This window comes from Vanessa tameamea, chromosome 30, assembly GCF_037043105.1.
Source record: "Vanessa tameamea isolate UH-Manoa-2023 chromosome 30, ilVanTame1 primary haplotype, whole genome shotgun sequence".
Classification (NCBI taxonomy): domain Eukaryota; kingdom Metazoa; phylum Arthropoda; class Insecta; order Lepidoptera; family Nymphalidae; genus Vanessa; species Vanessa tameamea.
In genome coordinates this window covers 3,331,090-3,354,694 of record NC_087338.1, presented here as the reverse complement: position 1 = coordinate 3,354,694, position 23,605 = coordinate 3,331,090, and the positions used below count along the sequence as shown (strand labels likewise).

The 23,605-nt window shown below is 34.8% G+C and overlaps 1 protein-coding gene across 2 annotated transcripts in view; it reads right to left on the bottom strand.

The window, feature by feature from the left end:
* The window catches only part of LOC113391691 (fatty acyl-CoA reductase wat-like), a 51,054-nt gene that overhangs the window by 5,100 nt on the left and 22,349 nt on the right, over nt 1-23,605 (bottom strand). For both annotated transcript variants that reach the window (XM_026627746.2, XM_026627747.2), the window contains exons 3-5: nt 3,514-3,607; nt 2,272-2,394; nt 1,226-1,380 (exon numbers count right to left, since the gene is read on the bottom strand). In XM_026627746.2, coding sequence (XP_026483531.2) covers nt 1,226-1,380; nt 2,272-2,394; nt 3,514-3,607 — 372 coding nt within the window. The remainder of the gene's footprint in view (nt 1-1,225; nt 1,381-2,271; nt 2,395-3,513; nt 3,608-23,605) is intronic.

The window sequence follows — 23,605 nt, the reverse complement described above, 5'->3', positions numbered from 1 at the left end:
CATACGTATAGTTAAAGTAAACTTACTTAGCCGTTTAGCTTGAACTTTGTAATCGCGATAAAAAACCTTAAAAAAATTGTCTGAAGTTTTGTTATTACAGTGAATGAAGACAAATAATAATTCGTTAATAATTCACGTTTTTCGTAACATAAACATAAATATACGAATCGGGTCGGGTCGCTTATCACTCAGTAGCGACCCGCCCCGTCTTCGAAATAGTGCAACTTATTAATAAAAAGCGAAAAGCGCTTTACAAGAAAATATCAAGCAGGTATGACTTTCATATCATACACACAAATGAGAAAAAATAGTCGTAAATTAATTGTGAAACATGGATCAATATTTGTCCACGGCTCACATTTGAATTTGGTTAAATTTTCAAGGGCATAATTTTATTTCTAAAGCCAGCCGGTTACATTATTTGGAATTGGAATCTTCTAGTCTTCAATCGAACGATATGGCATTAAAGACTAACTAACAGACCTGAATAAGTTTTAGTAATAAATTGCAGGAAACGTCTTCAAAGGTCAAGGTCAAAAACCATTATTCAATATAGAAGTTTACACTTGCTCATTGGTGGTCAAAAATCTACCACCGGTTCGGAAATTAGCACCTCGGTCCTGAGAAGAACCGGCGAAAAAACTCAGCAAATATATCTTCAGTTTATTTGTTTACCAGACATGTGAATGGTTATTATATGAGCTATGATTAGCAGGTATTTACTTAAAGACTGATAAATGTATATCGTTCTCTCATCTTATGACATTTAAAAGAAAGAGACAGCATTATTTAATAAAATAAATCCGAAATGATTCATTTATAGATTAAGTCATTTATGTCCATCTAATTTACGTATTGAGAAGTTGGGGCGGGGTAGGTGTGTAAATTGAGGGAAAAATTGGTTAGGGGGGTAGGGAAATGATTCATTTCTCCGGAAGTAAGGATTCAATTCTAAAAGAAGTTGCTGGAAGATAGGTACATTATTCCTTAGAGCTATAGAGCATAAATTATATTTAAGTTAAAACTATAAGCCAATTTTTGAAAAGCAAAGACAATTTCGGTAAGAAAAATTTCTTAAAACACTGATTCCAAAATTGCAGCAACAAATCGTTCGTTGCAAAAAGGGGCATTTGGACAACTGGCTGTAATAAAATTTTGATATTTCTGTATAAGCCCGTGCGAAGCCGGGTCTGGTCGCTAGTAACTTATAATACTAGTCGTGTACCTGTAAGCGGTCGATATATGCACGTGCGCTCGCAGCTTCGTGCAAGACCGTGCAAGTGTCAATATTTCCCGCGTACCACGAACGTTGATCTCCACAGCTGTTTTGAGTGCTTCATCGAATCGCACGGTAGCTGCGCCGTGGAAAATATATTCTACCTGAAATATATTTTATAGTTATATTAATTTAAATCTTTTTCTCGTATTTTTTTTTTTTGCTGCATAGTGAAAAGGTACTATTGATCTATTCTGATGAGAACACAGCCCGTGATCATAAAATGTCCGATAGAAAAATGCGATATTGACCATGATACTTGGGGGAGGGCGGATATGCAGCATGGCAGACACTGAGTCCGATGGAATACCCACTAAAAAATCGGGTATCCATCCATCCGTCACTTGGGGACATCACGTGATTGCTTGAGCGTGCCACCTTGACGTACCGGCGGTTTGCACGCTAACATTGCCAAGGATATTTATAATATATAAAGGATAGATGAAACAGAATAAAAAAAAAACACTCTAAGTCAGTTTTCATTTCACGAGTGAGATATGAATTGAGTTCTTATAGAATAACACTGCGGCCGGAAAATCGTCACCACATCCTATGAAGTAATTATTGAAATGCATCAATAACCATATTAACTAAGATGTTATCTCCCTAGCAAATTTTTCCACTGGGATTGACTCATGCCACGTTGGGTCACGTGCATAGTTCAATAATCCGGCTGAGGTCTTCTTACCTACTGAGCAGAAGTTTTGAGGATTAATCTACCACGTTTATCCAATGCGAGTTTACTCACGGTGTTTATAGTCACTGGAGGAAAACTAGCACAACTCTTCGCTTAAGATTAACGTGTTCGAGCAACTGGACTAATTCAAAAGTCATCAAGTATCAAAATTGTCAACAAAAGTATAAAATAGTAAACGAAACACACGCGTGCATTTGCAGTCTTCGACTAGACTAGAGTAATACGAAGTATTTCCATTTGACGGTACATTAAGTCCGAAAACTCATTACAATGGTTTGAACTGAAAATTTTAATTTACCTCATTCATTATTTTCACTCTATCTTCATCGCTAATACCAAGATTGAGCTGTCCCACATCACCTTCGATGACCGAAATCTTTTCTATGAAATCAGGCGCCTGTTTTCGTAGCTTATCGTACAACTGTAAATAAAAATATATAGACTTAACGTCGACGACTTAACGAATATTGCTGTAACAAAGGTGACGACCTCCGTGGTCGAGTAGTGTGTACACCGGTTTTCATGGGTACGGCACTCCGAGGTTCGATTCCTGACGGAATCGATGTAGAAAAACTTCTTTAATTTTCTATGTTGTCTTGGGTCTGGGTGTTTGTGATACCGTCCGATTTTCCATAACACAAGTGCTTTAGCTACTTACATTGGGATCAGAGTAATGTATGTGGTGTTGTCCAATGTTTATTTATTTATTATTGAAGAGTGTGCGACTAGACCCGTCATCGTCGTACGTCTCAATCAGCACCCAAACGAATCCGGGAACATATATATATATAGATCATCGTAACATTGTAAATACTGTCGGATAATAATCTATCCGGAGATATTGTTAAATGTCGAAAGATTGTGAACGGAGATTCAGTTATCCAAAAAAAGTGTGTCTCACTAAACTTTAAAAGACCAGCACAAAAATATATTCTATTGAAGTTTCTAATTCTTTGATTTTGTACTGTTGAATTATTTTTTCACTTTTTATCGTAGCTGTGTTCAAAACATTTCCCGTTTAATAGTGCGCGCTGTGGTCCCCTGTAGTTGAAGGAACACACAACTTAACTTATATTGACACACCGAACCTTATATTGGTTAACTTTAATGTTTATTTAGCGGATATATGTATATTGTTGGATACAAAATTTAAAATTAAACAAAACGTACAAAATAATAATAGATAAATATTTTTTATAGATAGACTCGTTGAACCTCGCGGCTTTACCCACGCGAAATTTATGAAACCTTCCCTGTGGCACACAAATCGTCACCCCCAAATAACGATCAATAAATTAATTACGAAAGGTGAATTTAAAAAAGCCATATTCTTCCCCGGCACTTAAACTATCTCCATACTAAATGTCATCTAAATATATATAATTGTTATTTACAATTTTACGATGGTATATATATATATTTATAATAATTATAATATCTCAAGATCGAACTTGAATTACGATTTATTCGTTATGAATTTTAATTGAAATTATTTAATTGAATACACGTAACTACACGTGCAGGAAATAAATTAAATTACCGCGTCATCGAATTGCTCTTGCAATCGTTTCAAGATATCTTTATTCTTCTTTGGTCTCGTTAGAAGATATAATTTCTTCACATCTGGACATGATCTGAAACAAAACAAAATAATTTGAGATTAGCCAAATGACTAAATGACTAGAACATGTAATCCTTGACCGAAGATTGTCGATTCAAACCCGTTGAAGGAATACATCACGAGGAAATTCTGGCACATGTGTATCCAACCATTGGAGCAGCGTGGTGGAATATGCTGCAAACCTTCTCCTCAAATAGGGAGGAGGCCTTCGCCCAGCAGTGGGAAATTTATATTAGTGTGTGACTACTAAAAAATTCAAAATTTCAAGACCTGCAATTCATCCAGCAATCGACATTGGAGCGTGTTGTTAGAAAAAAACTTTCCTAACATAAGGGAGACGAGGCATGTGCCCAGCAGTGGGATATTTGCACTCTGTTATTTACTCACTATATAAACGATTTGCACATTGGATTCAGTGGGAGGAAATAGAGAGCAGCTGTGTTTGCGCATAAACTTTCGCACTATAACCTCCTGTGTAGTTAGGTTAGGTTAGGTCTCCATTGAGATTGGCCTCTGCGACCAAAATCAGGACGATATCATTAACATAGAAATGTGTAGCGCTATGTTTACGAATTGGATTTATTATATGTTACTTTGCGTTGAGTTCAGTGTAGATTTAAGGTGTAGTTTCATCGGCATTTGATTCTATATCAATCTAGATCATAGAATCATCTAATCACTTGCGTCTCGATCAATATAATAAAATGGAATACGGAACCGACTTGAAATTAATAAAAAAACAAACGTTTACAAAACAGACTAAAATAAAACACACATAAATAAGGCATATTACTCAATACAAGATTATATTAAAGATAAAAAAAGTGTGGACTTAGTACTTATGGGTAGGTACCACCCACTCATCAGATATTCTACTCAGTATTGTTGTGTTCCAGTTTGAAGGATGAGTGAGCCAGTGTAACTACAGGCACAAGGGACATAACATCTTAGTTCCCGAGGTCGGTGGCGCATTGGCGATGTAAGGAATGGTTAATATTTCTTACAGCGTCATTGTCTATGGGCGGTAGTGACCACTAACCATCATATCATAAACAAACAAACAAAAAACCGCCATTGGATCGTGTTAGTGGAATATAAAACGGATGAAAATCAATCATTACGTTTCAATTCGGTCGCGATATCGTGTTAATTTGTTAGTAGATTTTCCCCCGACTGAGATTCGAATCAATGGAATATATTGATTCCATAAGCTAGCCACTAAACCGATGCGGCAAGTTAGTCAATTAAAACACTGCACGAGAATTCAAATTATTATAATAATTCTAACGATTTAACAATTATTTGCGTTACTTAGAATCGAATGGCTCTACCTATTTGCAGAATTCTTTACCGCGTCATAGTTAACACGCGTAATGAATATAATGTAATTATTTATAATAAATAAATTAATATCTCTTTCCGTTCGTGTTTCAAATTATGAGTAATTTGAAACTTAACCAGACAGACAATTTATATACTAGTTTCCGTTCGCGGTTTTGGCCGCGTTTGAGTAAATTACGAACTGTGAAAAATACTTGAAAAATGACAACCATCACACATCGAAAAAAAAAAAAATATGTCTCTATGGCCAAAAACATCATGGACGGCTGTGTCAATTTTTATGGTTTAAGAATTTTATTTATTTACTACTATGACAATGTGGCTGCGCCATTTTTAAGAAACACAAAGTCATCAGGCTGTTTCTCACTTACATTATATTTCATTACTACTTTAAACATTACACAAATCACTGGTAAAATAATAACTTAAAATATTCTGATTCCGCACCTGAAAAAATGGCTAAAATTATACCAGAATACGAGCTTTAAGAGGCTCGTCAATAGCTATCAAATAAAATAAAGGAAATCCCTTCACAAACCTATCCATATTTACAAATAGATAGATATTATAAGGATGAAAAGTACGATCAACAACTCTACAAGCCCCATTTGAAATAATCGTTTTGCGTTAAACGATTTTGGCCACGTCAATCACACAAGAGAGACCAGTCAACTACGTCAGACATATTTTAGTAAACGGGTGTGTGTGCACTCTCTATTCCGACAAGACTAGAAATAATTTAGACCCAGGACAACGGTTGTACCTTCTTTCCAAGGAACGGGAGTGTACACATCTCCTACTTCCAGATCCCGGGCTGTTACTGAGATTTTGACGTAAAAACTCGGTAACATTTTTTTTTTTTATTACTTTATTGACCACAACAAAGTAAATGGAACAAAAGGCTGCATTCTCTGCCAGTCAACCTTTAGGCTAAACAGAAGACCAAGAAGGCAGTATTAGTAATTGACAATACATAACAATATACATACATACAGATATAATATCCACAAAATAAATATATATTATCTATGGTAAAAATATATAAATAATAATAATAATAGTGCATAATAGAAGTCATTTTATTGGTTCGACCTGGGGTTTGAACCCAGGAATCTGCGGCTATATATCTAACCACTAGACCAAGCAGTCAGTGCGTTATGGCCCATTTTGAGAAACTCATAAGTAATCAGCAAGAGCAATTTATTTATACGAACACAAAATCAAAGTAGTCTTTATTCAATTGGGCTCATAAAGGCACTTTTGTATCGTCATATTACACTGTTAAATAAAATATAAAGCTACCACCGGTTCGAAAAGAAGATTCTACCGGGAAGACCCGGCAAGAAACTCTTTTCCGCCATTTTAATTACAGAGAAAGTCAGTAAACAACAATTATTTTATTATTTATTTTGCCAAAATTCTATAAATACTTAGTCCAAGGTTTTTTATCTTTAATATAAAATCAACGCACACATTAAAACATACATTGGGCATGGTCTTAATACGACTAAGTTATATTAAGTTTTAAGGTCGGTCGCGTTAAATGTCTTTTTATTGGGGACTTTTTTTTTCTCGTGATAGGTCGTAAACCATATCTAGCTATAAACTCAAAATTTACTGCAGAAAAAGATCGTGCAATCAAACAATATGCGAAATTGACTATAATAATGAGAGCCGAGATGGTCCAGTGGTTAGAACGCGTACATCTTAACTGATGATTGCGGGTTCAAACCCAAGGCAAGCACAGCTGAATATTTCATGTGCATAATTTGTGTTTATAAATCATCTCGTGCTCGTCGGTCGTCAGGAAACCTGCATGTGTCTAATTTCAACGAAATTCTGACTCATATGAATCCACCAACCCGTATTGGAGCAGCTTGGTAGAATATGCTCCAAACCTTCTTCACTAAAGGGAGAGGAGGCTTTAGCCCAGCAGTGGGAAATTTACAAGCTTTACATGTTATAGGTGCGTGTGTGTGACTATAATGATTATAACATTTAAAACATGCGTCACCATAGCGTACTATAATTTTTCGGTTATAAGGATTTCATAAATAATATACGAAGTGAGTTACAAAAAAGTTACTGGCTCACTATCGCAGTTGATTTACAAGCTTAAGGGACTGTTTTTTAGATTTAATGTTTGATTGCAATGTGTTTGTGCAATACAATCACAACGCACAAAGTTAAAAAAAAAGCCTTTTTACGTCTCACTGTTGGTCCAAAGGCTCCACAGGTCCAAAGGCTTTTGAAGTGAAGTTTTAGCACGTGGCAGATGTTTTCCTTAATCGCCGAGCACGATATAAATTAAAAATATAAACAGAGCGAATTAACTAAGTGAAACTTGCCCGGGTTTGAACTCAGAATCAACGGTTAAGTTTTACGTCTTATAACCACTATATAACAAGAGCCGCGATGGCTCTTACAATATAGTGTACCGTTGATCTATTCCATACCTTCTCTCAGCCCTCGTAACTGTAGTTTTAATTCTTTCTTAATTATTTACTTAAGATTTCAGACAACGTCGAAGGCTAGTACGTCTACAATATATCCTAGAACGTGTATGTTTGTGTGTGTATCTAATCTCATATCTAATTCGAATCATGAACGTTACGCAGTATGTCGGTAATCACACGTGATCTTATAGAGATTCTTAGCACGTTCAGTGCAAGCGACGTGACGTTCTACGGTTTTTATATTCAAGAGTTTAGATTGACTCCGGTACTTGTAAACCCGATGACTTATATCAAGGAATAACAATTATTCCTCTTTCGACCTCAAATTTAGCGCAAAGGTATTGTGTTTGTCAGTAGTACAGAAATCATGATCGAACAACCTTTAAGTTAATGCGAATTAGGTTTGATAAGGACATACATGGTACTACAAGAAACCTTCACGCGAGTGTCCATAACTGTACAAGTTTTCTAACTCAAACGAACTCATGAGAATAAGATTCTACTGTTTCAATAAAATAAGTAGTAAAGGTTAAACAAAGATTTTACGTATTCCATGCGATTTGCTTGTAGCTCTATTATTTTATGTACCTACTACAAACAGTTCTTGATTTGACCTTTACTTATAATCCAAAACTATTCCACTGGAGGTGAAATGATCGCGTCTGTATCTATTGCGAAAACATTTCACAGTAAAATATATACCGGGGTTCTTGAGGTTAAGCCTTGGGAACTAAGATTATGTTCCTTGTGCATTTAGTTGCACTGGCTCACTAACTCTTCAAACAGGAACAAAGCAATCCTGAGTACTGCTCTTTGGCGATAGAATATCTGATCTGTGTGTGGTATCTGCCCAGACGGGCATGCACAAGGAGAGAATCACCAAGCAAGATACTAAAACCAAATTCCAAGAACTCTACAGTGGTTTTCTTAATCCCTCCTGTGTTTTAAATAGTTTATATGATAAATGGGACTGTTATGTTTTGATAGAGATTTAATTCGTCTCAAGTACACAATTAACATAGTGTTTTTACGACCAAGAGCATAAAAATACTCCATTAAAAATTTCCTTCTTCCAGATTTGCTTCCGCAAATTAACCTTGAATTTATTTAAGCGGAACAAGTTATTAATCTTTACATATCGAACCCAAAACACTCAGTAGATAAAAACGTAGATCTGAACAAAAAATCTTGGGTCCAAATCCTAACAATTCTATAATCCATATTAATATTATAAATGTGAAAGTAACTCTGTCTGTCTGTCTGTCGCTCTTTCACTGGCAAACCAATGAACCGAATTTGATGAAACTTGGTACGAGGCAAACTTGAACTCCAAGAAAGGACATAGGTTACCTTTTTTGCCTAACACATGTCAACGAACTCCTAAAACGCAAACGAAACCGCGGGCGACAACTAGTACGAAATAAACAATAAACACGATCAAAATTAATTTCCATCAGCACGGACAATATATCTGCAGACATATTCATGATTGACATGTGTCGTGTGAAAGGTCTTTATAATTCAACACGTGCGTGTTGACAAGGTAATGAACATTACGATCATTAACTATTCACTCTATCTGTTACTTTGTTGCTGTAACTAATACATAACCGCAAAGTCTACGTCACTTTTCTCAATAATCTATTCAAAAGCATTGCCTCATCGTTCCCAGGGGGGGTTTTCTGTCGATAACTTCTCAGTAACATGATAAATATGTGATACATACATACATACAGACATACATACATACATACATATATACATACATAGATACATACATACATACATACATACATACATACATAGATATATACATACATACATACATACATAGATACATACATAGATACATACATACATAGATACATAGATACATAGATAGATAGATAGATACATAGATACATAGATAGATAGATAGATACATAGATACATAGATACATAGATACATAGATACATAGATAGATAGTTAGATACATAGATACATAGATACATAGATATATAGATACATAGATACATACATACATACATACATACATAGATACATAGATACATAGATACATACATACATACATACATACATACATAGATACATAGATACATAGATACATACATACATACATAGATACATAGATACATAGATACATAGATACATACATACATACATACATACATACATACATACATACATACATACATACATACATACATACATACATACATACATACATACATACATACATACATACATACATACATACATACATACATACATACATACATACATACATACATACATACATACATACATACATACATACATACATACATACATACATACATACATACATACATACATACATACATACATACATACATACATACATACATACATACATACATACATACATACATACATACATACATACATACATACATACATACATACATACATACATACATACATACATACATACATACATACATACATACATACATACATACATAGATACATACATACAGACATACATACATACATACATACATACATACATACATACATACATACATCCATACATACATACATACATACATCCATACATACATACATACATACATACATACATACATACATAGATACATAGATACATACATACATAGATACATAGATACATAGATAGATAGATAGATACATAGATACATAGATACATAGATACATAGATAGATAGTTAGATACATAGATACATAGATACATAGATATATAGATACATAGATACATACATACATACATACATACATACATAGATATATATATACATACATACATACATTAACAGCCTGTAAATTTCCCACTGCTGGGCTAAGGCCTCCTTTCCCTTTGAGGAGAAGGTTTGGAGCATATTCAAACCTTCTTCCTTCTTGTAGAGAGGGTTTTGTGCTTCTTATCGGTTATAAACGTGTCAGATTTCTATCCGATATGTGCAGGTTTCCTCGCTATGTTTACAGCCGAGCACAAACCTAAATCATAATTATAATAAATCAAGTGTATGAAAATTATTATGATGATGCAGAGCCGATATGGCCCAGTGGTTAGAACGCGTGCAACTTAACCGATGATTGCGGGTTCAAACCCAGGCAAGCACCACTGAATTTTCATGTGCTTAATTTGTGTTTATAATTTATCTCGTGCTCGGCGGTGAAGGAAAACATCATGAGGAAACCTGCATGTGTCTAATTTCATATATTCTGCCACATATGTATTCCACCAACCCGCATTGGAACAGCGTGGTGGAATATGCTCCAAACTTTCTCCTCAAAGGGAGAGGAGCCCTTAGCCCAGTAGTGGGAAATTTACAGGCTGTTAATGTTATATGAAAATTGGCTCTTACGAAGTTAACATTCAAACCTTATACAAGAGAAAATTTCAGAAAGTTCCTCTGGTTCCTCAGAGGAAATTTCTGAGGGTCTCTACTCCGGGTAATGTAGGACTCATACCCACAAAAATTGGATCGAATCGGCAACGAATGCGATTGTAAAACACAAGCCAGATGGGATATACGGAACATTATAGAGACGACAACAACGAATCCAAAATAAAGTAACCTAAAGTAATAAGACGCGTCTTATTTTTGAAACGTCAAAAGTACTGTTACTTTCTGTATTAATAATCGTCATTTTTGTTTTTATGCTAAAAAATGTCTTCCTTGCAATCTGTAGGATCGATTTCGTAAAAGGGACGCAAATGTGTAACAGCCACGGACGCGCGCTTTTCGGACCAATGAGCGCGCGCTTTTCGGACCAATGAGCGCGCGCTTTTCGAACCAATGAGCGCGCGCCGTGCGAGTCTGTAGTCAGATGGTATAGTACATATTTTCCGAGAGGTGATGATTACCAAGATATCAGCTGTTACACGTCCTATAATACTACTTATGACGTCATTTTTTTTTCTTTATAGTCTGAGTTACGGTATCGTTTCAATGATACGTGTCCATTTGCGCCTCAATGTTAATTCGTTGGTGGTTCGGCGGAGCTCTCTAAACTGGGAAATCTTGGTTCTTGTATTTCATAAATGTTCTTTTATAGATTTTTTTTTTTATTTTAAACGGTCATTGAGATTTATCTATTAAAAGTTGCATTGTGTATACATAAATATATTTTTTTATGTTTGATTTTTTTTTGTTTTTATATATATATGTGTTTACCTAAAGGGGAAAAGCCGTAGCAAATGACATAGCGCATGCATAAGCTACATATTCGTATATGAGATGTAATCTTTTAAACTACCTTGTACTGAAACCGGATACATGATGTTTAATTAAAGCTTCAAATCCATTTAAGCAACCGAGCGAACCAAAAGCGATAACATTATTATCCAAAACATAAAGGGGTATACACAACATCAATACAATTGTCTGTCTGTGAATTTTCTAAGTTAATATTCCTATTTGCGAGTTTAATTAAAACAAACCGAACCAAAACTTTTCCACGGGTATTTTCAACTTGCCTTAAGTAAATTTAAATCCCATGGCAATAAAACATTGATAAATAAGGAATATTACTTAATACAACATTATATAAATGATAAAAAAACGTGGACTTTTAAAAAGTATTTTTTGATTGTCAGGCAAGATATACGAGTAAATAAATTTAATTCTACTTCATCAACATAATCTGTATTTAAAATCGTGTAAAAAATTAACTACTGAGTTTCTTGCCGGTTGTTCTCGGTAGAATCTACTTTCCGAACCGGTGGTAGCTTTGTATTTAATTTAACATTGTAACATGATTCAAAGTGCTTTTATGATCCTACTTGAATAAATCATATTTTGACTAGAATTTTATTGTTGTGTTCTCTGTTTTTCTGTCCCGAATAAACTTGAAAACGGACGAGAATTCCAAATGCCAATAAATTGATTATTTAAGGAAGTATTCAAAGTTATGTTGTATCAAAATATATAGTTACTACTATTACTTAGTATTACAAATTATAGTTTAAATATACATTTAATTCAATACAATACAATGTTGATGTTATCTCGATTGGACACACGTGTGGTGGCAGTTTTAAATTATTCCATCGCATAAGTGTAGGCCGTGCCTTATCATATTACATCTCACGGGTAAAACAAAGTGTTTACTCGAAGACATATTTTAAATAATTCATAAACAAATATTACATTTGCGTATGTTACAGCCCGTGGCGATAGATGGCGCTAATTGAATATGTCACTTTCCTGAATCGCGCTGGCCAGATATTTGTATAGGGTGATATAGGTTGAAATAACATAGCTTCAAGGTCACACAGACTCAGGTGTCCTATGTAGGTCCTGAACGACGAAGATGATAGCATTACTATCCAGCTTTGCAGAACTATCGATAAATGACCTCGAAAACTATTCAGGATCAGCGTTGCAGAACTATCAATAGTTTGACTATCGATAGTTGACCACGAAAACTATTCAGCATATCGATAGTACTATCGATAGTATCGTATTGACCAATAGTATCGATATTATCGTTAGTATCGATAGCTGTCCGTGAGCAATACTATCGATAGTGGCAATACTATCGAATAAGCAATACAATTGGTTGTAGCGATACTATTGCTACTATCGATAGTATCGATAGTTTTAGACTATCGATAGCCAGCGATTTTTTTATAGTATTAGTTTTTTAATGTAAGTAATGTATTCGTAATTTATTCTAATCGATTACTACAAAAATTATTTATTGTAATGCCACCGTCCTCCTAAAAGTTTTTTTAATGTTATGAGTATTTATAATGTTTATTCACAAATCAAACACAAAAAATATTGTCAACATTTTTCATATTTAAATTTTTCATTATTCGTCTTCCGCACAAAATGTCTTAATCCTAAAAACAAATATTGTGGTAAATTTAATTTAATGTCATTTATTTAAATATACACTATAGTTGGCCTACTAAATTACTTATCTTGAGAAAGTAATACTATCGGAAATTACTGGCTATCGATAGCACAAAACTATCGATACTATCGATAGTTTTGGTTAAAAGTAATGGTTTTTGTAAACATATCGATAGTATCAATAGTATTGCTCATGGGAAGCTATCGATAGTATCGATACTATCGATAGTATTGACACGTGACAATACTATCGATAGTATCGCTTACACCTTAACTATCGATAGTCTATCGATAGTGGACTATCGATATGCAACACTATTCAGGATATCGATAGTATCGTTTCAATCACAAATCCGCACTTCGTTTAAAATAACATTATCGAGAACTTTGACTTCGTAATTATACCCATCTCAAACTAATTCACTGACTAATGACTATCGACAGTACAAAACCATCGATTACAATAAAAAGGTAGGTGACCCAGCCGCCGGGGTCGAAGTTCCTCAATGATTTAGACTCGTCGACGTCATTTCTAACTCCCCGACGCTCCTGACGTCCTAAACCGACGAGGTTCGGCCTCACAGCGGTCACACTTAGAACGCGCGTACTCGGAGCCCTTAAATGGGCTCTCAATACTCAACTCGAATCACCTCCCCGTGATTCAGTGGAGACCATTACGGCTCGAAATTAAAAAATATTGCAAAGTGAAAAAAAAAACATCACAGATTAGAATTAGTGACCTCCATACTTCAGCGTAAACGAATAACATAAACTCAAACCAAGTATAACGAATTCGGCACAGTTTTCGCACGCGTGTTCTTAAATTATTTTATAATAATTGTGTCTACCTTGGTTTTTAAACGCGGAACTAGATTATTACTTGGCTTATTGTTAAATTTATTTTGAATCAAAATTTATTTAATTCAAATTGTCTTTAAAAAACTTTTTCGTGAATTGACTTTTTACAAACCTATTTTAAAACCTGTTCGAAATGTAGATTCTACCGGCAATAAAATCAGTAGTTACATATTTATAAGTACATTTACAAGTACATGTTAGTTAAATACAATAACATATAGTATATCGACAGCCAAGATGGGCCAGTGGTTAGAACGCGTGCAGCTTAACCGATGATTGCGGGTTCAAACCCAGGCAAGCACCACTGAATTTTCATGTGCTTAATTTGTGTTTATAATTCATCTCGTGCTCGGCGGTGAAAGAAAACATCGTGAGGAAGTGCATATGTGTCTAATTTCATCGAATTTCTGCCACATGTGTATTCCACCAACCCGCATTGGAGCAGCGTGGTGGAATATGCTCCAAACCATCTCCTCAAAGGGAGAGGAGGCTTTAGCCCAGCAGTGGGAAATTTACAGGCTGCTAATGTAAAAAAAAAATAGTACATCATGCCTACAACGACGAGTGTATGAGATACCTGATGGTAAGTGGTCACCGCCGCCCATAGACAATGGCGCTGTAAGAAATATTAACCATTCCCCACATCGCCAATGCGCCACCAACCTTGGGAACTAAGATGTTATGTCCCTTGTGCCAGTAATTATACTGGCTTGCTGACGCTTCAAACCAGTACACAACAATACTGTTGTTTGACGGTAGAATATCTGATGAGTGGGTGGTACCTACCCAAACGGGCTTGCATAAAGCCCTACCACCAAGCTATAATTCTAATAACGGTAATCAGTCCTTTCCGATTCTATTTCGATTCTACTTCGACTATTCCACACAACAAAATAATCTCAGCTTAATCGTAACCGATGACCAATACTACTAATCTAAGTTGAACTATTTAATATTTAACTTGAAAAGCTTATGTTATTACTTAAATTTTATGTATATTAATAATAAAATCTTTTATTCGATTATAAAATATATTTTACAATTATATTATGTCACAATTCATTAAATAATATATATTAAATTAATTTTAATGAAGAATGTATAAGAGAAAAGGACGCCAGATAGACTGGCGCCGTAACGCGTTACGTAACGAAGCTCAACGAAGGTTTGCCCTCCCATAAGAAGTTATCACTTCAAAAATGTGTCGATTTTACGCTGTTATAACATAAATAAATATACACATATGTTATATGTTGGCTAAATATTAACATAATGGAAGGAGCTTAGCAGTATTAGAAGTAATTTATTCTATTTAAATATTAAACATCGTAAGTATATTTAATCAATGAACAATATCCGTGGAGAGCGATAATTTCTAGACCGAGCTGCGAGTGCTGTTATTATAGGTACCTATGGCATATTAAAACTTCATAAAGTCTTACCCCCTTAAAGGTAAAGGAATGAAATGAACCTACCTCGAAAATTTCAAGTTTGTAGTTGTTTGTGTTTCGGAGATTTGGTGATTAATCAAAAAACACTTTTGTGTATATTTTAATGGGAGCTATGTTTAAATTTATTTTGAATAACTTTTAAGGCGAAGTCTCTCGTTGAAACATCGCGATCAATTGACAACCATTTGGGATATCTGGTTTAGTTTAGTTTGAGCTAATGTAATAATATATTTGTTGTTTTAGTGCGTAAGTATAATTTATGTATGATGACATATTATTTAATGAATTAATCTTATTCTAAAGCACTTAAAGATGAGTTCTAAAATCAAAGTATGAAGATCTGGTGAGTTTTATAAATATTTGTTATTTTTTTTATTTTTTTACGTTAACATTGACAGTCTGTAAATTTCCCACTGCTAGGCTAAGGCCTCCTCTCTCTTTGAGGAGAAGGTTTGGAGAATATTCCACCACTCTGCTCCAATGCGGGTTGATGGAATACACATGTGTCAGAATTTCGTTATAGAAATTAGACCAATGCAGGTTTGCTTACGATGTTTTCCTTCACCGCCGAGCACGAGATGAATTATAAAAACAAATTAAACACATGAAAATTAATCGGTGCTTGTCTGGGTTGGAACCCGAAATCATCGGTTAAGATGCACGCGTTTTAACCACTTTTTTCGACTCGTACAATGTTATTACAATCGTGTACCGATTTCTCAAAAAAGCCTTAAAAATCTCAATCAATATTTCTCTGTGTCATAAAAGCATTTGAAGTATATTACATGGATGGACACGCTCGCGATTATCTAAGACCACTTCACCGTGAATCTTGATTTAGAAGTTATTTTCCTACGAAATATATATTATATAAAATGATATAGCTATGTTTATAAACATAACTCCTTGTTACATGTGAATATATCCTCATACAAACATATAATAAACGACTACGAACTAGTCAATCTTAACCGAAGATCGCGGGTTCAAAACCAAGCACCATAGATCTTGCATCTACTGAATTAATACTTATAATTAAAAATCAAAATATACTTTAATCAAGTTGGCGTTTACAAGCACTTTTGAATCGTCATTTAAAAAAACTATATAAATCGAAGCTACCACCGGTTCGGAATGCAGATGCTACCGAGAAGAACCGGCAAGAATATCAGTAGTTACTTTTATAGTCTGGAAGTGACTCTCTCCTGGCCTTTAAAAGGAAATGTTTGGAGATCGTTCCACAACGCGGATCCATTCTGTGCTACGATGCACAAGTGAAGAAGTTTCATCAGGCACGTGCAGTTTTCCTCACGATGTATTTCTTCCAAACCGAACACGATGTAAATTCCAAGGCACGAAAGTGTCAAGCAACCGGCTATTACTGTGAATTCGCGTCAGTAAATACGAACTAAGAACCTCGAGATCGACAGCCTTAATTAACCACTAGGCCAACGCGGCAGTTAACTACTGTTAAGTATCTCTGTTGTAATCGAGTTATTACTTGTACTTGTAAATAGTAAGTGTTTTAAGTAAAATGTTACGAAACGAGGGCTATGTATGTAAGGACGGACGTTTGTTAAATTTAAATTATGTCTAACTAGCTGCTTCGTGCGGTTTCAACCACCGACCACCGCCGCCCTTCTCTTTATAAGTATAATTTACTAGCGAACCGCCGCGGCTTCGCACGGGTGCCATTTATACACACAGAAAATTATACGATATAAAATATAATTTATACTCTATAGAGTATATATGATTTTTACATTTTTACATTAGCAGCCTGTAAATTTCCCACTGCTGGGCTAAGGGCCTCCTCTCCCTTTGAGGAGAAGGTTTTGGAGAATATTGGAGTTTTCCTTCACCGCCGAGCACGAGATGAATTATAAACACAAATTAAGCGTAGGTTTGAACCCGAAAGCATCGGTTAAGATGCACGCGTTCTAACCACTGGGCCATCTCGGCTCGAGTATAAATGTACTCAGGCACAATGTAGATTTCAACCAATGAAAAAATATGTTTGGATTATTAGTTGCGCTAGAAAAATGTGAAAATATATTATATACATATATTTTTATGTAACAAAATCGAAATCAAAACATTCTTTATTCAAGTACGCTCATAAACGCACCTTTGTATCGTAATGTTACACTGTTTAAATGTAAATCTACCACCGATTCGGAAAGTTGATTCTACCTATAAGAACCGGCAAGAAACTCATCAGTTACTCATTAGTTTCCCACCGTTCCAATTACAGTTATAGGTTATTGAACTGATTTTGCAAATGGTGTACTTTTGTTAAATAAATAAATTGTTTTAATTGCCGTTTGAAATATTATTGTCTTTTATTATTCGTCTATGTCCTTTTTCGATTATATAATCAGCCTTATATCATCGCTGTTTCATTATATATGATGGTGTCGGCGTCATTGTGTATGTTATGTATAACATTGTTATGTAAATATATCAATACTTATAAAATAACATGCCCTGACTGACTGATCCGTTATCGGCGAGCGTAAACTATTAAGAGGACAGTCCTTGCGGAACGCCTAAATAGCGCTTACTATTTTCGAAATATCTTAAAACTGGAGCATTGATTATGGATGAAAAAAAACATTCAGTATCTTAATAGATAGATCTCAAGTTTCACCGCATGATATTTATAAAATTTGTATTAATAACTCAGTAAATTCATCGTCAACATCACTCCAAACACTGAAATCGACCTTTTCTATTAACGTTTTTTAAGCTATTTAGCTGCTAGTTTATACATGTATTTTTGGTTAAATGGGGACACAAAAGTGTAAATAATAAGTTCACCGTGTTAAATTTCTATTATATCACATAATATTATAGTAATTTTTATTTAAATATTGCTTACTTTTTGGCATTCGTCGTCCATACTTTTTAGTATGGAGAAAATCATTTGACGGTTTTGACTTATTATTCGACATCGCTGTCAATAAATTTTCAGTTCCTCCCCAGAGCCCAAGGTGGGAGCACGTCAGTTTTTATTTCGAGCCGAGTCTTATAATTTCGCGAATCGTCTACGCACACATAGACAAGTTAGCATAAGGGTGGGGCGCGAGTGTCGTGGGATGCAATTGTTAATTTTAACTTTTCAAGATTTCGACTATTAGTCAAGTCACATATTATTAAGTTAGTTCTTTGATAAATAAATATTTTTGTAATAATTAATAAAAATTGAACGATTTTAATTGGCTTTTTAATTACCCTGTATGAATCTACCCCATGGCGTACGAATTTACCGCATTTACTGTACGAACGTACCCGTACCATACCAATACGTGGGGTACATTCGTACAATTATTTTATGTAGAAAAAAGCCTATAACCCTTTAACCTTTTGTCATAATAGTTTTGGACTTTTTTGTAACAAACTATAATATATTTGTTACACTTAAGCACATAAACTAGGTAAATACGACAATTAATCACATCGTAAAAAAATAAAATCTGAAAAGTGTACGAAGGGTAACTATTTTCCCCTAATGTCGAATTAAAAGTACAAAATTGTAAGGATGAACATAGTGAATACCCGAATGAACCTGAATGTAATGTAATTTTTGCACTATCCTGCTTATTTTTTTTCTCTTAATACGAAATTTAAAACAAACGCCAACTCATACCCAAACTCATGTCGTTTAGTTCGTCTGCTTAATTCCTAATTATTTAAATGCTTAATTAAAATAGTGCATAGTGCTAAGCAAAAACGGTTGATATACATTCCATTTTGTACTGATGCTATACTTAGTTAGTACCTTTCATGACCAGATACCGTCAGCGGGCCGCCCCCCTGATTTTTGTGTAATATAAAATAATTTTAATTGACTTGTTTAACCAAGAAGATTTATGTCTTTTTAATTTTTTAGTTAATTAAAAAAAAAACTGATTAATATTTACCTCCATTATTTTTATTTATAAAATTTAAGTAAGTGATTATTTAATGTGTCTTAACGCCCTAATTCGTTATACCTACCAACCTTAAAATATCCAGAAAATAATAATTTAGTTAGAGGAGAGCAGTAGAATCAATAAAAATCATAATGTATAATGGCATCTTAATGCACTCTGACCGCACCCTATGCTAACAAATAATTTATAATTGTGTTTGCGAGTGACAACCTTATAGCTAATACATTACTAATAAATAAATGTATTTTTATAAATCCTACGTTATGAACGCGCAATGAAAATTTAATTTATTCGTTGCAACGAAAACAAGCAACTAATTGTCTAGGGGGTGCGTACGATACACTGCACAATGCAAGTGTATTATTGGAAAGTACCTATGTGTGTGTTCTAAAATAAATTCCCACGCTGACAAACTATGCTCTTAAACTTAGGGCCATGAAATTTGGTGAGTGGAATCGTTTTATTGAATTACACACTAATTAATTAAGTAAAGAATTTTGGAAATCATTATACTTCTGGTTGAAAATTTTTATGGATGTCCGTCATTTTTTAAGTTAGAAACGAAACTTTATTTTGGGGATACTGAATAAAAACGAATAGATATGTATTTAAGCGTTTCTGGATATACTACCCCTAGGGGGGAAATAGGTGTTGACTTTACGTATACAGGTTAGTCTGGAAGTTCATCATTTTTCAAGTTAGAAGTATGTAAATTGATTTTTTAGGCTACTGATTAAAAATTAGAAGTCACGTATTTAAGCTTTTCTAGAAATTCTATCCTTATGGGTTGAAATACACACAAAGAGATATTAATATGTAAATATGTATGTATATTCAATTTCCACGCGAGCAAATCCGCGGATAACAGCTAGTAAAATATTTAATAAGCATAATTTTTATTGTATTATACATAGTATGTGATAGCATATTTAAAGAATGAAGGCTCCCGAAAATTGGGCCACCAAGTCCCTAGCCAAGTTTAACACAAACACGACTATACTAATAATACAAAAGCTGAAATAAGTCTGTCTATCTGTTACGCAATCACAGCTAATGCACTGAACCGAATTTGATGAAACTTAGTATGTAACAATATTGAACCCTAAAAAAGGACAATGACTCCTTTTTTATCGTTAACACCTGACGACCAACCCCTGAAACACAAGCGAAGCCGCGTGCGACCATTAACATTAGCAGCCTGTAAATTTCCCACTGCTCGGCTAAAGGCCTCCTCTCCCTTTGAGGAGAAGGTTTTTGGAGCATATTCCACCACGCTGCTCCAATGCGGGTTGGCGGAATACACATGTGGCTGAATTTCGTTGAAATTAGACACATGCAGGTTTCCTCACGATGTTTTCCTTCACCGCCGAGCACGAGATGAATTATAAACACAAATTAAGCAGATGAAAATTCAGTGGTGCCTGCCTGGGTTTGAACCCGAAATCATCGGTTAAGATGCACGCGTTCTAACCGCTGGGCCATCTCGGGCGTGCGACCACTTAACACTAATTATAAATATGTACATTTATACGTATAATGGTGGGTCTCCCGCGAAAATTCGCGTTTGTTCAAAAGGTTTTTTAGGAATTTCGAGAGTTATGACAGGTTTTGTTTTGATTTCATTTCTTTGTAAACTGCAATTCACTCATTCACATTCGGCAACAAAATGATGAAACCTATTTTAAATTAAATTTTTGATATCAAATAGTATACATTAGTTCATTTAGAATTGGAATTTGTCGAAAACAATTTACTTTAATTTTGTTTACGTTTTTTTTTCTTTGTTGTACCGCTCTCTAACAGCACAGTAACTTTTTTCCGCTCTCTAAAATTAATTTGTAAAATCGTAACAATTTACCCGTCTGCGTAGGTACCACTAACTCATCAGATAATCTACCGCCAAATAACAGTACACTGTATTGTTGTGTTCCGGTTAGAAGGGTGAGTGAGCCAGTGTAATCACAGGCACAAGGGACATAACATCTTAGTTCCCAAGGTTGGTGGCGCATAGGTGTTGTAAGGAATGGTTAATATTTCTTACAGCGCCTTTGTCTATGGGCCGTGGTGACCACTTACCATCAGGTGGCCCATATGCTCGTCCGCCAACCAATGCCATAAAAAAAAAAAATAGCAATCAACAATCCTCTTTAATTGTCTGCACATCTACGACTGGAGCTCTTCGAAATGAGACCGTAGCCGATTTTTCATGTGCAACTATCGTCCCATAATCACTGGGACAAAAATCGACTGACGCTTCTAATATATAAGAATCGGATAAAGCAGTAAAATCAAAGTAAATATTGCTTGGATTCAAACTTGCTTTGAACTTGAAATATATATATAACGGGACGCGGTTACTTTGGTTGTTGATTTGAATAATTAATGAATCGAGCAGTTGGCAATAATGATGGCTGATTTACTTTTAAGAGCAGGTCACCCCGAATGGAGTTGTAAGTGTCATGGCAACGCGAGCCGTTATGTTTTGACAAGCGACTCGAATGCGATGGTTGCTTGCAAATGTAATCCTTTTGATATTTTTATGGTGTACGATTATTTAATCAATTAATACAGTGATTAGACGATATTAAATACGTTTTATTTTGTGAATATCTCCATTGCACGTCATAGTCTTCCAAATGTCGGATCAATCCCCGTACCTATTTGTTCGGCATACTGCTCCTCCGACATATATATAAACGAAATTAACATATATGATATTCATCAAACATACATAACGTTAGTAATGTATATGAAAGTTTAACTATAACAGGATATTTTGTCGAAAAATAAACATTTGCTTCGAAAATATCAACCAATCAAGCTTCCATCGTTTGAAGGACGATTAAATATTTACAACCATAGTTACATAATACGAAGTAAGTAAATAAGATTAATGTTAAGTAATGCTCAAGAGTAACCTTACGACAGAGTAGGTATCTAAGATTATTCCGGAATAATAAAAATTAAAAAAAAAAAAACTTTTTTTTTTAATTACTCAGATTTTTGTGATTTAAATAAGTTTACATGTATTAGACATAGTTATTTATGTATGTATTTACATATATTTATATGTATATTGCATTCGTAATTCAAAATAATTGTACTCTTTCCCACATTTATTATACAACCAGTATGCCCTGACGTTACTTGGAAGCGATCGCTGCTTTAGCCATATGACCGCCTCTTTGGAAAAACGCGTTACGCGCTTCCCCCACGTGATGGAAAATGGGGGGGTGTGGGACTCCCCGGAGCCCTGGACGCCGAGTGCGCCCAGGTACGCCGGGTTAACCCACTAAAAAACCAGCGGTACCCTCTCCGTCTTTCCACGGGCGCCACGGGATCGCTCCGCCTCTTGCACCTAATGCAAGTTTTGTTTAAACCAAATGTTAAAATTAGTTTTAAGTTTTTTTTTTATGTCATAGGTGGCAAACGAGCAGGAGACTCGCCTGATGGAAAGTGACTACCATATATAATAAGATATAAACGTAAGACGTACTTATATATACGGAAGGGTAATCATGGAAACAATCCTCAAACTAATAATGCTTAGATACACAGAATAAGTATCCGAATTAAGTAGGAGACAAGCGTACGTAAGCCGATTACCATTTTTCGTCGCTATGTAACACAACCGCAACGATCGTGTCTGTTCATGGAGATTATTTTTTATGTTATTATTTACCGGGGGCTTGCAGCTGCGTTGCCGGCCTTTAAGAAAGGAGTACGCTCTTTTCTCGAAGGTTCCCAAGTCGTATCGGTTCGTAAAAACCGCCGGCGAAAGCTGCTTCCACAGAGTGATTGTGCGAGGCAGAAAATGTCTTAAAAATCGCGTTCTTGTGGATTCTCGGACATCTAGGTGATGCAAAGTATTGATTTGCAATAAAGAATTAAAAATTAATTCAATATTGTTAATATATACCTGGTTTAATGTTGTACCTCTTATTTAATTTAGATTATTTTTGATAGGAATTATTGGTGCGCTCGCTAATACGGAACGATTTATTTTTGTTTGACTAATTTATTTACTTGGTCACAGAGCTTAGTGCAAGTCCGTCTGAGTATATACCACTTATCAGATATTCTAC